At 38.6% G+C, this 16,177-nt stretch overlaps 1 protein-coding gene across 1 annotated transcript in view; it reads right to left on the reverse strand.

Moving 5' to 3' along the window:
* Positions 1 to 298: 298 nt before the first annotated feature.
* Positions 299 to 16,177, reverse strand: part of rin1b (Ras and Rab interactor 1b) — a 51,443-nt gene continuing 35,564 nt past the window's right edge. The window contains exons 10-12 of the mRNA XM_030161934.1: positions 15,549 to 15,680; positions 13,606 to 13,775; positions 299 to 1,103 (exon numbers count right to left, since the gene is read on the reverse strand). Of these exons, the coding sequence (XP_030017794.1) occupies positions 780 to 1,103; positions 13,606 to 13,775; positions 15,549 to 15,680 (626 nt within the window). The 3' untranslated portion in view covers positions 299 to 779. The remainder of the gene's footprint in view (positions 1,104 to 13,605; positions 13,776 to 15,548; positions 15,681 to 16,177) is intronic.

Genomic DNA, 16,177 nt, shown 5'->3' on the forward strand with positions numbered 1-16,177 from the left:
GCCTCAGTGAGGTCCAGAAGCATGTTGGTTTTTATAACAATGTACAGTAATTCAGAGAGATTTTATAGACATTCTGAAGTTGTAAATAGTGAATACGATAGATTATTTTGTCTGTTTATGACCTTATGTAACAGTTGTTTTATTACATGTGTTTACTTTTTAGCAAGTGCTGCTCGGATGTTTTATGGCAAGAGGAAGGGAGACTGTTGTCATAGTAACCAACGAGGAGGTAAATGACACAATAACACACTAAGGTTAAAAATTTGAATTTCAGAGTATTTCAATGAGTGTCCTATAAAGGGTTAACCCCAGAACTTATTAAAATAGGTTTTCTTCAATCACAGGCCATTTGGAAAAAAAAAAAATGTTTTGTTTGTTGTGCTTTGGCTTCGTCCTTTCATTGTATACCTCTGGGTTCATGTTTCAAATAACAACCAAATCCAGTTACTACACATTTCCATTTCACGAATAACACACTCCTGTACACTAGCAGCCACACCGAGTGGTACATAGTACAACTTTTGGCAACAGTCTGTATGTTGGTCCTGCTCTGCATGTTGGTCCATGTTCTAGGGAAGAGTTTAGGGTTAAAGGTCAGCTCCTGGTCTGGAGAGGGGCTGCAGTTTGTGTCCTGACCCACCACAAGACACCACACCAGAGGAACGAGACGGAACAAGGGAGGGAAAGAGACTGACCATCCATCTCCTCCTCCTCCTCTTCCTCCTCCTCCTCTTCCTCCTCCTCCTCCTCCTCCCCCCTCATTTCTCCATCCCTCTCACTCACTCCTCACACACCGACTCGCTTAGGTCCACGGCTCCACCTCTGGTGAGCCGCCGCATCTTGCTGAAGTCGTGGTCGGTCCTCAGGTAGGAGAGGGAGGGGCCTCCTTCGCTGTGGCTGGCCAGGTCCTGGGGCTGCGCCTGAGCCGGCAGCGCCCTCATCTCGCCGCCGCTGCGCCAGTACAGGGTGTATTGCTGCGGGTCGGACACTCCGAAGGTGGAGGCGCACAGCTGGGCCAAGGCCTGGCTCGTCTCCCCGGCTCTCCACTGCAACGTACGCACGGCGCTCCTCTCCCCGTCCTGGAACAGTATCCGAACGCACCTCTGGAAGGACGGACACACAGACAAAAGATGGAGCTCATGTTCTGCCAAAGCCTCAGAAAACAACCTGTAATCCACAGGTCAGTCCTCCCACAGCCAGCAGACCCTACAACACAGGTGTCAAACATGAGGCCCGGGGGCCAAATCCGGCCCGCCAAAGGGTCCAATCCGGCCCGCGGATGAATTTGTGAAATGCAAAAATTACACTTTAGATATTAACACTCAGTGGTGTCAAAATCATTTTAATTCAGGTTCCACATACAGACACATACAGTCCAATTAGAATTCAAGTGGGTCAGAACCAGTAAAATATTATCATAATAACCTATAAATAATGACAACCCCAAATTTTCTCTTTATGTTTTTGGTGTAAAAAAGTAAAATTACATGAAAAGGTTTACATTACCAAACTATACTTCTACAAAAAATGTGAATAACCTGAACAAATATCAACAAACGGAAATGCCTTAAGAAAAGTAAATGTAATTTGACCAATATTCTGCCTGTTACTACATGTTTTGTGCGATTGTAACGCACATGTGTAAATGATAAACTGATAAACCGAGGCAGAATATCGTTAAAATTGCACTTGTTTTTCTTAAGACAATTCAAGTTTTTCATGTTATTCAGATTTTTAAAGAAACTTTGTAGATTTAAACCCAATCATGATATAATTTTACTTTTTTCACTATTATTATTTTACTGGTCCGGCCCACTTCAGATCAAATTGGCTGAATGTGGAACTGAACTAAAATGAGTTTGACACTCCTGCTCTGCAACAACAACAGTTCCCAGTAACAGTTCCCACACACACACACCACTAGGGCTGTGTATGACAAGAATCTGGCAATACGATACAAATCACAATACTAGGATCACGATACGATATATCACGATATATCATGATACTGTAAAAAATGCAATTTTTTGTTTGTTTCTTTTTTTTTTAATGATTATTTCCTTGAAGAATTGAATTACACCAGAAATCTGCACAAATACGAAACACATTTTTATTTGATCACAACAGGATCTAATGCTTTATCACAAAATGTTCCTGTGTTCAAACTGAAATTCTGTTTTACAGACATTACAGTTTCAGATCCTGTTCAAATGTTCATATTCTATTAGTTCAGAACTAACATCAGAACATTATTTTTGTGCGATTCCAACAAAGGAACTAACATTACTTAATTAAAGAGTGTTATTTAATAATAAATAAAATCTAAACAAAAAAGCAAAAATGAACCTCCACAATATCTGCATTTGAATAAATACCGAAAATATCAATACAGTACTTTTTAATATTGATACAGTATTGTGAAATGAAATATCATGATATATTGCAGAGCCAATATTTTCTTACACCCCTACACACCACACCACCACCCCCACATCACATTATGTGCATGTGCAGCCATGATGATGTAAAAATGTAAATAATTTAAAATTTTTAATTCAAGTTCTTTTTTTATATGAATACCAAATTTCTTATTTTTCTCTTTATATTTCATTTTCACTTGCTTTTACCCATGATGGGATAAATGAAATAATATCTTATCTTATGTTATCGGATCTGATCTCTTTTTAACTTATCTCATCCCATCTCAACTCATCCTATTTCATCTCATCTGATCTCATCTCATCAATACCCTGCAATTCAATAGCAAGGTGTTTTAAAAATCACAAAATGATTAGCATTTAGGATGTACAGAGTATCCACAAAGTCTCTTTACAGATTAAAAAATGAATTACAAAAGCAGCTGATGAGATGTTGATCAGATTTGTTCTATGTACTCAGTGGTTATTAAAGTTTTTAACCCATAAAGACCCAAACATCCACCAGAGACCAAAATCATCTACTGATATAAACTGTTTAATACCTGTTGATCCATTTATCCTATCAGTACATGTAAATAATTGGTGTAAAATACAGTTTTTCATCTTTTCACGGTCATCAGATATGACCCATTTGGAGGCTCCATAGTTACCGTGGAAACACTGCCATTTTCTACAACATTGCTTCACCAGTAAAACCCATGGAGTTGGATCAATGACAGTGGATGGACCCACTTATTTTATGTTCATTTAACTTATATTAAGTTATATTTTGAAGAAAAAGATTCTTCAGTTTTCTGTGTTTTTCATGTTTTTAATGTCCCTCAACTTTAATGAATATCTACATGATCAGTGAATTAAATATAGAAAAATACCTTATTTTCATTTAAAAATGCAAAAATATTAAAGTAAATGGTGATAAATCACTTAAGAAAGGTTAAAAATAAAGAGAAATTCCTTTGGATCTGCCATAAAACTAGCACTGGGTCTTTATGGGTTAATCACATTGCATTTGCGTATTCCAGGTGCCCTGTTGATGAAATAGGTTCAGTTAAATAAACCCCTGAAAACAGCTACTATTTCTTTGTAAGGGGTTATATTAAAGATATCAAACAAATATACAGGTCATTAATAACCTGAAGCAAAACATCACTGATGCCATTGATGAGGCTATGCTACAGCCAACATGGAAACAAATCCAGTACCATCTGGATGTGCTTCATGATACTAACAGTGCCCACATAAAGGTGGATTAAATGAGTCAAAAACAAAACAAAAACAAAAAACCTTCAATATCTACTTTTCATTTAGTAATAATTTCCACAGATTTGTCTATTCATTTGCTTTTGTAACAAATGTGTTAAGTTGTACAGAGACTTTATGGACACCTTGTATTATTTCCAGCAGAACTTGGCTCAGACAGAGGCCAAGAGCTAACGTTTGGCTCCCCAAATGGAATTACCCACCCTGACAGAAAATAACAGCTCAAAATATAAAACTTCCCCTAGAATTACCTTGATTTTTACAGTTAGTTCTACATTTATTTATGTTTTGCTATCTTCATATTATACATATTGGTTCATTTTAACCCATAAAGACCCACACATCCATCACCAACCAAAACCATCTACTGATCTAAACTCTTTAATACCTGTTCATCCATTAATCCTACCAATACATGTAAATAATTGGTGTAAAAAAACAGTTTTTCATCTTTTCATGGTCATCAGATATGACCCATTTGGACATTCAGAGGCTTTGTAGTTACTATGGAAACACCGTCATCTTCTACAACCTACAACTTCTACAACCTTTCTTAAGTAATTTATCACCATGTATTCTAATATTATCCTCTGTATTTTGTGTTTTCTTTTTTTGGTGTAAATCATGTGTTTTCCTGTATTAAATTTCCTGATCATGTAGATTTTCAGGGAAGCTCAGATTAAAGTTGCAGGTTATTCTGTTTAACCCATAAAGACCCAAACAGCCACCGACGACCAAAACCATCTACTGATCTAAACTGTTTAATAACTTCTGATTCATTAATCCTATCGATACGTGTAAATAATTGGTGTAAAATACAGTTTGTCATCTTTTCATGGTCATCAGATATGACCCATTTGGACATTCAGAGGCTCTGTAGTTACCATGGAAACACTGTCATCTTCTACAACATTGATTCATCAGTAAAACCCATGGAGTTGGATCAATGACAGTGGATGGACTCACTGGGTTTATGTTCAGTTAATGATAGATTTGACTAAAAAAGTCACTTTTTCTTCAGTTTTCTCTGTTTTGACATAACCCTCAATTTTAATCTGAACTTTTATGAACATCCACATGATCAGTACATTTAATATAGAAAAAAACAGGATTTTCATTGAAAATAACACAAGGTAAAGGGAATAATATTAGAATTTATGGTGATAAATCACTTATGAAAGGTTAAATAGATAGAAAATTTCATTTGGGAACTGCCACAAAAGTAGCACTGGGTCTATGGGTTAAATATTAAACATTCAATAAAGGAGGGGTTCAGAGGCTCCATAGTTACCATGGAAACACCGTCATCTTCTACAACATTGATTCACCAGTAAAACCCATGGTGTTGGATCAGTGACAGTGAATGGACACACTTTGCTTTACATTCACTTTTTGATATCTTTGCCAAAAAAAACACTTTTTCTTCAGTTTTCTGTGTTTTTATATAATAACCTTTGAATATACTCTGAGTTTTCATGAACATCTAGATGATCAGTGAATTAAAAATAGAGGGAAAAATGCATGATTTACACTGAAAAACGCAAAATACATAAGATAATATTATAATAAATTGTGATAAATCACTTAAGAAAGGTAAAATAGATAGAAAATTTCATTTGGGAACTGACACAAAAGTAGCACTGGGTCTATGGATTAAATATTAAACATTAAATAAAGGAGGGGCTCAGAGGCTCTGTAGTGAACGTGGAAACACCGTCATCTTCTACAACATTGATTCACCAGTAAAACCCATGGAGTTGGATCAATGAAAGTGAATGGAGATACTTTGCTTTACATTCACTTATTGATATCTTTGCTAAAAAAAAGCCACTTTTTCTTCAGTTTTCTGTGTTTTTATATAATAACCTTTGAATATACTCTGAGTTTTCATGAACATGTAGATGATCAGTGAATTAAAAATAGAGGGAAAAATACATGATTTACACTGAAAAACGCAAAAAAATAATGAGGATAATATTATAATAAATGGTGATAAATCACTTCAGAAAGGTTAAATAGAGATAAAATTTCATTTGGGAACTGACACAAAAGTAGCACTGGGTCTATGGATTAAATATTAAACATTAAATAAAGGAGGGGCTCAGAGGCTCTGTAGTGAACGTGGAAACACCGTCATCTTCTACAACACTGATTCACCAGTAAAACCCATGGAGTTGGATCAATGAAAGTGAATGGACATACTTTGCTTTTCCTTCAGTTATTGATATCTTTGCCAAAAAAATCACTTTTTCTTCAGTTTTCTGTTTTTATATAATAACCTTTGAATATACTCTGAGTTTTCATGAACATCTAGACGATCAGTGGATTAAAAATAGAGGGAAAAATACATGATTGACACTGAAAAATGCAAAACACAGAGGATAATATTTTAATAAATGGTGATAGGTCACTTAATAAAGGTTAAATAAAGAGAAAAATTCACACAAAAGTAGCACTGGGTTTTTTTGGGTTAAAAACAATGAAGCTACCACAGTATAGAAGCCAATCCTAATGAAAACCCCGTATTTCTTAAATTTGATATATATTGGCAAAGTAAAGTGCATTTTTAGTGAATCACATTTGCAAAAGTAGTCCTGTTTGTTTGGTTGGAAATTGGCTGTATAAAGGGAAAGAGGAAAAAAAAAGAGTGACTATATACTGTATTCATTAAAAAACAGAGGTCAAGAGCCTTATGGAGTGAGGGCAAAAGAGGGGGAGGAGAGAACGATGGAGCCAGAGAATGAAAAGAGGCTGATAGGCTGATAATCCACTGTAATGAGCAAGACAGAATTATGGACACAGTCAAAAAGAAATCCAGTGTAAAACAAAAGCTTTTACTTCCCACACACAACCAGCAGGTCCCCAACATAAAAGCATCTTCATGAAATTGCTCATGTTACAGCTTCATTGACCAACTCCCATGTATTAATAATCCACCAGAGCACGCCACCGTTCCAAACTCATCAAATATAATCCATTAAGCTCACTCGCTGTGCTTGCCGAAGTTTTTCCATGCAGCGTTTAATCCAATCTTTTTTTTTTTTTTTTCCACATTAAAAAAAAACCTGATACAAAACTAACAATTTCTACTCTTCAAACACTTAGCAAGCAATTGGACTGTACCTTTTTTGGCTATTATATAATATCAGCCTGAGCCACCTACAGACGCCTTCACAACTGTTTAAATGAAAACATACTGAACATAATCCTGTTTTTTTTTTTTTTTTACCAAACATCCAACCTTTATAGAAACCAGTGAAAATCCCATTGGTGTCCGTCTACACACACATAAAACAGACACACAATGACCTCCCCTAACACAAACTGATACACAAAGTGGCAAAAAAAAAAAAAAAAAAAAAAAAAAAAATATATATATATATATATAAAAAAAAAACCACACACACATAGACATACACACAGTAGACATTGTGATCAACAGGTCTGCCATCAGAAGAACTTACAGAGTCACTGAGCTCCTCACTGTCCGTGTGCATATTGTGTTTGCCTGCTTCGATGAGTAGATGCAGCTCAATAAATTTCATGTTATCTGACCGCCCACTTCTTCATAGCACTTGGCTCACTGATCCCCGCCTGTGTCAGTGGAAAATCTGGCTGCTGGGTGAGTTAGATCAGCTATTTGAAGCCAGGAGAGGCACCACGTGATGAGACAGAAACGTTGTGGAGATGACAATGCCTTTTTTTTTTTTCTTTTTTTTTTCCATGGCATCTGGTGGACTGTTAGACCAGTCTATCTAGAGCTGCTAGTGATAATAGCGAAGAGTGTAGGTAAATATAACAGTGTGTGTGTGTGTGTGTGTGTGTGTGTGTGTGTGTGTGTGTGTGTGTGTGTGTGTGCGCATTAGTGCGAGGCAGCCGTAAGCCCTTGGTCCCAGATCAGTGGATTACCTCTTAAAATGTCTAAAAACTAATCCCCTCAAATGAATTTCAAACATGTTTACGTGCAAACGTGGGGAATCCAGGTGTGTGTGTGTTCTGACTTTGGACCGATGACATTGGCTGGTGTTTGAAGTTCAGCAGGATGTAGTGTTTCCTAAACTCACTCATGTACAGGGACAGTGGAGCCTCGGACCTCTGCATGAACGTCCAACCTGTTCATTTAGGATGAAGTTTAAAGTTAGAGCAGCTGATCTGAGGTCTGCTCTAATAGGGTTAGACTGGGACACTCCCACTGATACACTGAACCCCCCCTCTGCTCCTCCTCCTGTCTGTCCTCCTCTCTGCTCCTCCTCCTGTCTGTCCTCTTCTCTGCTCATCCTCTTCTCTGTCCTCCTCTCTGCTCCTCCTTCTGTCTGTCCTCCTCTCTGCTCCTCCTTCTGTCTGTCCTCCTCTCTGCTCCGCCTCATTTTTCCTCATCTTTGCTCCTCTTCCTATCTGTCCCCTCTGTTCCTCCTCTTCTCTGACCTCCTTTCTGCTCCTCCTCCTTTTTGTCCTCCTCTCTGTCTCTCCTCCTTTCTGACCTCCTCTCTGCTCCTCCTGTCTATCCTTTTCTCTGCTCCTCCTCCTCCTGTTTGTACCCCTCTCTGCTACCCTTCTCTGCTCCTCCTCCTGTCTGTCCTCTTCTCTGCTCATCCTCCTGTCTGACCTCCCTTCTACTCCTCCTCCTATCTGACCTCCTGTCTGCTTCTCCTCCTCTCTACCCCTCCTCCTATTTGTCCTCCTCTCTGCTCCTCCTTTTCTTTGACCTCCTCTCTGCTCCTCCTCCTGTCTGTCCTCCTCCTCCTCTCTGTCCTCCTCTCTGCTCCTCCTCCTGTCTGTCCCCCTCCTCTTCTGTCCTCCTCTCTGCTCCTCCTCTTCTCTGTCCTCCTCTCTGTGCTTTTTCTTTTTTTGCACTTTCCTTTTCTTTCATGTTTTCTTCTGCTATTATCTGATGTAATTGTATGTGTTCCTCTGTCTTTGTACAGCCCTTTAAATCGACTTGTGTATAAATGCTTCTATATAAATACATGAGCCTTACTTTGCCTTCACATCCACTCTTCCTTATTCTACTCCAGCTGCCATTGTCACAGATGTGGGTTGATCTAAATACATCACAATCAGTATCATTAATTCAATGTCTGGCCTCTTCATCATTGTATTTTTCATACATTTGCTTCTTTTGTGCCTTTGAAAGACATGGTCCATTTTTCTGGCATTAATGAAATTGTGAAAACACACACTATATGGACAAAAGTATTGGGACACACACTGAATTCAGGTATTTCTTTTTCTAACAGGGGTCTGGGACACAAAACAATATCAATATTTTCTTCAAGTTTATTGGGAGATTTTTCTTCCTAAGTCAGATGTGAAGAAAGTAGATGGTTAGTTGTGGTAGAAAAGTATTATTTACAGTCAGAGCACGAAAAATATATTTGAAATTTAGAGGCACGACATTTAAAATCATAAAGAAAAACTGAATTAATGTTGAGAGAAATTAAGTAAAAAACATCTCTGAGGTATTTGAAAGCAAAGATAACAATTTAAACCAAACTAACCAATGATATTTATCAGAATATAAAACTATATTATAACATTTGTCATTTTTGTTTTGTATCCCAGACCCCTGTTACAAAAGAAACACCTGGATCTAATGTGTCCACATACTTTTGTCCGCATAGTTTATAAAACCGAGACAGTTTTCTTGGAAGAGATCCATTGTTTACAGGAGTTGTTGTCACCTCTAATAAGTGCAGAAAACAAACTATCAAGGTGACAGGAGAGTGGATGTCAACACACTGAGAAAAGCAGACACTAGACAACACAGCAATTCGACAAACTGAGCTGCAGGTGACGCCATCAGACGGGTCAGTTCACACCGCTACGACTTCTCATTTCTTTGGTCTGAACTGTGTTTAAAGCAGTGGTTCCCAACCTTTTTTGACTTGTGACCCCATTTTAACCCTTTCATGCATTAATTATGAGAACCTTCGTTAAGATTTTTTTCTTGAGTGTTTTAATTCCACCATAGGCATGAATAAAACAATGTGATCAAGGTTTTTTTTTTTTTTTTTTTTCCGTGGAGTTACAAAAATGTCCACGCATTTAATTTTTGAAGTAAAGAAATATATTTAAAACCCAATATCAGAAAGTGATATGAAAACAATGAAATAAAAGAAAATCTGATGTTTTTTCACATTTTAACATATTCTAATGCTAGTTATTACTATTTTCATGGAGATAATATGCAAAAAAAAACAAAACATTTTTTTTCTAACACAATTGATTTCCACTCAAACATGTCAGTGCAGATCAGGTTTATCTAGAACAGTACAGCTACAGTAATGGTCTGAATGTCAATGTATTATTATGGGATGGTGCATAAGTGTCCACTGTGCTGGCTGATATGGAACTAAAACAACCAAACCTATGAATATACAAGAGAACAGGTGGAGAAGAACTCTCCACTGGAGTGACCACTATGCATGAAAGGGTTAACATCACAAATTTCTGGCGACCCCAGACATTCAAAACTGAGACTTTTTTTTTTTGTTTTTAATCATGTAATAGTTTGCTAAACTATGTTGCAAATAAACGTTAATTTTAGAGGCCATTTAGTCTATATAATGTATATTATTATGGACGGAGGCAGAAAAGCCAGGTGTAGATTACTGCACAAAGTGAGAATTTGATTTTCCTTGGTCAGGATATGTACAGTCAGTCCAGCTTGGATTTCCAAGGCTGACAATTAATACTGAACAAACAAGAACTCAAACTATGAATTACACTGGTCTACAATTTTTTACAAATGATTTGCTTCAGAGATTAAATGTGCTAAATGTTACGTATTTCAATAAGATTAATTGGAAAATAAATGACAAAAGTGCCGGTTTGCTGATGTTTTCAAGGTATATGATTACATGTTATTACACATATATATTGGTTTATGTACATTTATATAATAGTTTTATAAATCTTCCACTAAATAGAACTTGTAAAGTGAATGTATTCTAATGTGCAGACAATGTTTTGAAGTAGATCTTGTAGCTCTGAGACAAATACTCCTTTTGAGTCAAACCCATTCTCTCATTAATTCTTGAATTTCACATTTTGACCCAAGGCTGTATCTTGGAAAGTTCAGCCAACCAGCATTTTTGACTGGATTTTTCTTTATCAGCGACTCTCATGTGGTAAAATTTCATTACTTTTATTCTGGAAGCATTTTCCTTGTAGACCAGTGTTATGAAAGAGCTGCAGCATCTGAAACTGACCACAGTGAACATTTGACAGATAAACAGAACCACAGTGCTTCAGTTTCAGCTTCAGTTTGTCATATCTGCAGCCAGACGTTAGTCTGGTTTTGTCTGTCTTTTATGTTTTGTTGGTCACTTCCTGTTTTATTTTGTTAAGTTTCCCCTCATGTGTCTTGTCTGTTGTATTTACTTCCTGTTTCCTGATCGTGCTCACCTTTCCCCTGATTACCTGTCTCCGCCCTGATTTGCTCCACCTGTGTCTAGTTGTCTTCCCTCCCTTTCGTGTATTTAAACCCTGTCTCTTCCCCTTGTCAGACGCCAGTTTGTAACTCTCGCAGTTCTTACCAGCGTTTTGACCTCGTCTGTTCGTTTGTCTGCCTGTTGTGACCCGTTTTTGGATTCCTCGGTTTTTCACCTACTGCCTGCTCCCTGTCGGTTTTGTCTGCCTCATCTGATCTCCTGGTTCTGACCTTCTCGCCCTGACTATTGGTACGTGAGTTTAGTCTTGTCCTTATGTCCTGTCGCCTGTTTGAGAGCCTGCCTGTGCATGACCTGTTTCCGTCCCTGACCTCCCTTTGCTTTTCCCTAGTCGGGAAAAATACCCCTAAGGCCGCTCGGGGAGACGGGCTGTCGCCCTCGATCCGGAGGATGAATCAGAGGAGGAAATCCCCAACCATTATCCTCAAGATTCTGTCACTAATATTATTTTTACACCTGTGTGTAAATAATAAATCTTTTGAATCTTATTTTTTGTGTCCGAGTTCTGCATTTGGATTCAGTGTTTGTACTAACGTTATCACACAGTTTGTCAGGTCTGTTATGGATTGTAATTGTCTCTCTCAACTCACCACATATTTTTTATTAATAAGTTTTTTTGTTTTGTTTTGTTTTGTTTTTTTAAATTTGTATCAATTACTAGAAATTTCAGATGACCCCATTTGAATTCCGGGCAACCCCATGTGGGGTCCCAACACCAAGGTTGGGAAAACACTGGCTTAAAGTGTACCTGTATGGTCCTGCTTATGACAGTAATTATGCTTTGTGTATTACTTACAAGCAAGAGAGGCGCAAATTCAGTAAAAAATCACCATAAATGCACCACACTGGACCTTTTAAGTATGTGAATTACAGGCAGGGGTAGAACCAATGAAGAGCAGCCATTGCCTCCCGGAAGTGACGTACTAGCATTGACTCCAGGTAATCGAGTGCGAGTAAACAAGCAGCAGTCAGTGAGCAAGATTGAGTGGAAAGTACACGTTTGTGTAACTCCTGTTTGTGCACTCCACCTTGGTCCTAGAGACATGACCCAGTACTGGTCCATAATGTGTCATCTTTGGCTGCGTTTCCATTACGTGATACCAGCTCGACTTGACTTGCCTTTTTGCATTTCCATTACATTAAAGTACCTGGAATCTGGTACCCACTACTATGAGTTTAGTATCTGCTTAAATGAGGTTCGAAAACGGGTGAAGAGATACTAAAATGTGAGGTGTAAATACTGCAGACCGCTGACTGGTCACAGAGTTATCGCAGCGTCATCAATGTGCGGTCCACCATTTTTAACAAACCATATTCAGAAGTTGACAGTTACTATACCGGTAAGCTAAATACATACATGACGACAGCCCGTAAAATGACACCGTGGTCAGTCGAGGAGGTTCAGTCATTTTTGTCTGAAAAGATTCAGTGTGAGCTTGACGGGACAACACCCAACGAGCAAGTTTATCAGCAATCAGTTGGTACTATCCGGTAATGGAAACGTTCTCCGGAAATAGTACCTGGTACCTGAGTCAAGTCAAGTCGAGCCGGTACCACGTAGTGCAGGGGTCACCAATCCTGGTCCTCGAGGGCAAGTATCCTGCATGTTTAATGCTGCGTTTCCACTACGTGGAACCGGCTCGACTCGGATACAAGGTCCTATTCCTGGAGACCATTTCCATTACAGGATACTACCGACTTTACAGTACCTGGATGTCATAGTGATGCAGCGCCTTACTTCCATGTCGTCTGCTCAGAGAGTTGCTGATAAACTTGCTCGTTGTGTGTTGTCTCATCAAGCTCATGCTGAATTTTTACGTCTGAACCTCCTTGACAAACCATGGTGTAGTTTTTCGGGCTGTCATCATGTGGATTAACCTACCGCTATATTTACTATAGACTTCTGCGTCTGTTTTTTGTAAAACGGTGGGTCACAGAGACAACTCTCTGACCAGTCAGTGGTCTGCAGTGTTTACACGTCACGTTTTAGTATCTGTTCCCCAGTCTTGGAACCTTGGTGGAGGTGATACCAAGAAACTAGTACCGGGTACCAGATTCCAGGTCCTTTTTTGTAATGCAAACGCAAAAAGGCCGAGTCGAGTCGAGTCGAGCCGGTACCATGAAGTGGAAACACGGCATTAGATGTATCCCTCTTCCAGCACACCTGACGGTCGTTACCAGGCTTCTGCAGAGCTTCATGATAGGCTTATCATTTGAATCAGGTGTGTACTTCTAAAACATGCAGGATACCAGCACTCAAGGACCAGGATTGGCGACCCCTGATGTAGTGGAAACGTAGCATTGGACTAGTGTCTGCTGCATGGGGTCAGTGACCAGACCATGACAGTCCAGGTAATCATGCAACACTGTGTCATTACCGGTGCTGGAACAGCCCACGAAGGAGGCAACACGACACTGACCATGTAATTCCTCCAGCCCTGGCCTGGTTCCGTTACCTGGTTCCGCTGGTTCTCCTTCTGTCTCTGGGCCTCTCGGCTCCGTCTGCAGCTCCACTCCTGCAGAGCCTCCTGGGCCTCTGGGGTCACACAGCTGGAGAAGGCCTGATCCTTGTCCAAGCCCTGGATCAGACACAGGCTGGTGTACACACTGGTCAGGTAGTATCCACCTGGACACAAACACAAACACAGACGGAGCACAGAACTCAGACAGAGAAACCTTCAAATATGTACTTACAGCTGCACTTCAAAACTCCTACAAAGACAAGTGGTTCCTTTCACATGTTAAAGAGAAACACTCAACATTAACAAGTCTGCTGAAAAGATGTTGAATGCATCAGGATAAAGTCCAGGAAATGATGGGCATTTTTACTCTTTTAATTAAACAAATACAACAAAGCTTTTAATAAGAAATGTGGTAGCAGATTAATTTGCCAGATCAGAAAACATTATTAACTTATGATGTGAAGTTTATTTAATGAAGATTACTACATTACAGAACTAAATTACATTCATCGAAGAGTTAGTAATCAGTCATCATATAGATATACCATAGAATACCATAAAAACTGCTGATGTTTACATTCAAATACAAACAGATTACATTTCTATCATTAATCATTACAGCTGCAGAAGTCAAAATAAGGAGGAAAAAAGCTCCACTATTTTCTGCAACTCTCTCCTCTCAATCCAAATAAAAAGGCAAAGATATAAATGAACCTTGTGGTATTTCATTGGTTATGGAAGTGAAGCCACTTTTCCAAGTGTCTATATTCGAACACAGTAAAGAGCACTAGAATCAAGTCTGGTCCAAGTCCAGTTATATTGACCAAATCTGATCAGCGACTAGTAGTTACAGCTGTCAATCACATATTTAACCCCGGTACCTGTCTGTAAACACTTGTGATTAGACTAAATCAAGATGTCACAAAACATGATCTCCTCTTCCTCCTCCTCCTCCTCCTCCTCCTCCTCCTCCTCCTCCGTCTTCCTCACACAGATCGTCTCATCTTAAAGGCAAATAAGCTAATAAAATCAGTTTGTTTTTAGAATGGCTATTTTCTTTCAAACTGCATTTTTTCTGTTTTAAAAACCCTAAAAATAAGTATTTTTGTGGTGGAGCTGGAGCAGATTAAGTACATTTCAATTCATTTCAGTGGGGAAAATTGATTCGGAAAACGAGAAAATCATAATACAAGCATGGCCATGGAATGAATTAAATTCGTCCTGCAAGGTTCCACTGTACGTCAAATCCTTCTTTGATTTTAATGCTTATAAAAAATACGATGCCTTGAATTTTACATCAACTATCAGCCCGTTTACATCTACACTAATACTCCAATTTCTGGAGTTATTATATTGTTGATAATGTAAACGGTATAATCTGATCCATTTATCAGATAACAGCAGTAATCTGATTATAATAAATCTGATTAACACACCTGGATTTCTCCCCAGTACTCCGACGTCTTCCTGCATGTATACAGGTTAATCTGATTTATTTGGGGTTTTGTTACATCTCTCTCTTTTTTTTTTTTTTTTTTTTTTTTTACATCTTTGCCTGTATAAACACAATTAAAATCATAGAGAATGGAAGTTACATAGTCAAACATGAGCGGAAGACAATAACAGGGAGTTTAAGTCTACCATGACTATGTATGCACTAACTCCGAAAGACATCCTATAACGGACCAGAGCGTCTAAACCAGGGTTTTCGATCGCATTTATTAAGTGCATGTAAATACATTAGATCTGATTATTACAATTATCTGATTACTCCCAGTTATCGGACTTTTATGGTCATGTAAACAGACTCAATTCTATGTAAAAGTCAGATTATAGAATTGAATTACAAGGAAAGAGGTTTAAAAACTGTTCCAGCGACTGATCTCAAGTGAAAAAAAGAACAGCTGATTCAGTTTGGGTTCCAAGTGCAGTGGTACCTTCTCCTCCGAGCCAGGACGGCTCCAGCAGCTCCATCATATACTCCACCTCCGTCAGTACATGAGGCTTGTTGCACTCCACGATCACATACGACAAAGCCGGCAGGAAGTCCTCAAAGCTCACCTCCTGTCCTGCAAACCACAGACACAGCAAAGGCCAACATCAGTTTGAGTTTGAGACTGATAACTTTAAATTTCAACTAAATCTACGGTAACTGTAGGAGCCACTGTTTGTGTTTGTTTATTTTGTGTCTATATGAATGTTGATTTCTGGTTTGAGTTAGGGGAGGGTAAATGGAAATCTATTTAGGGGGCAGGTAACTAGGTCAAGGGGAAGGGGTGGGGGGATCATACAGTTTTTACTGTTATCAGTTAGAAGTCAGCATCATTCAGTAGTCATGTTGTCGTGTAATCTTCGTGAGACGCTGATGTGACCATCTAAGAATATTTCATAAAAGCGGGAAGCTCACTGAAGGATTCTGTCTGGACATTAATTGCTTCGAAGTGTGCCAAAAACAAGGTCTCCACCCGCACCCAACAGTAACAGGTCAGTCACCATAGTAACAATTCAAAGTAAATAACTGTTTTCTAATCAGGTGAGTAAAAGGAGGCTTATAAAAGTGTACACT

The sequence above is a fragment of the Sphaeramia orbicularis genome, chromosome 18 (assembly GCF_902148855.1).
Source record: "Sphaeramia orbicularis chromosome 18, fSphaOr1.1, whole genome shotgun sequence".
NCBI lineage: Eukaryota > Metazoa > Chordata > Actinopteri > Kurtiformes > Apogonidae > Sphaeramia > Sphaeramia orbicularis.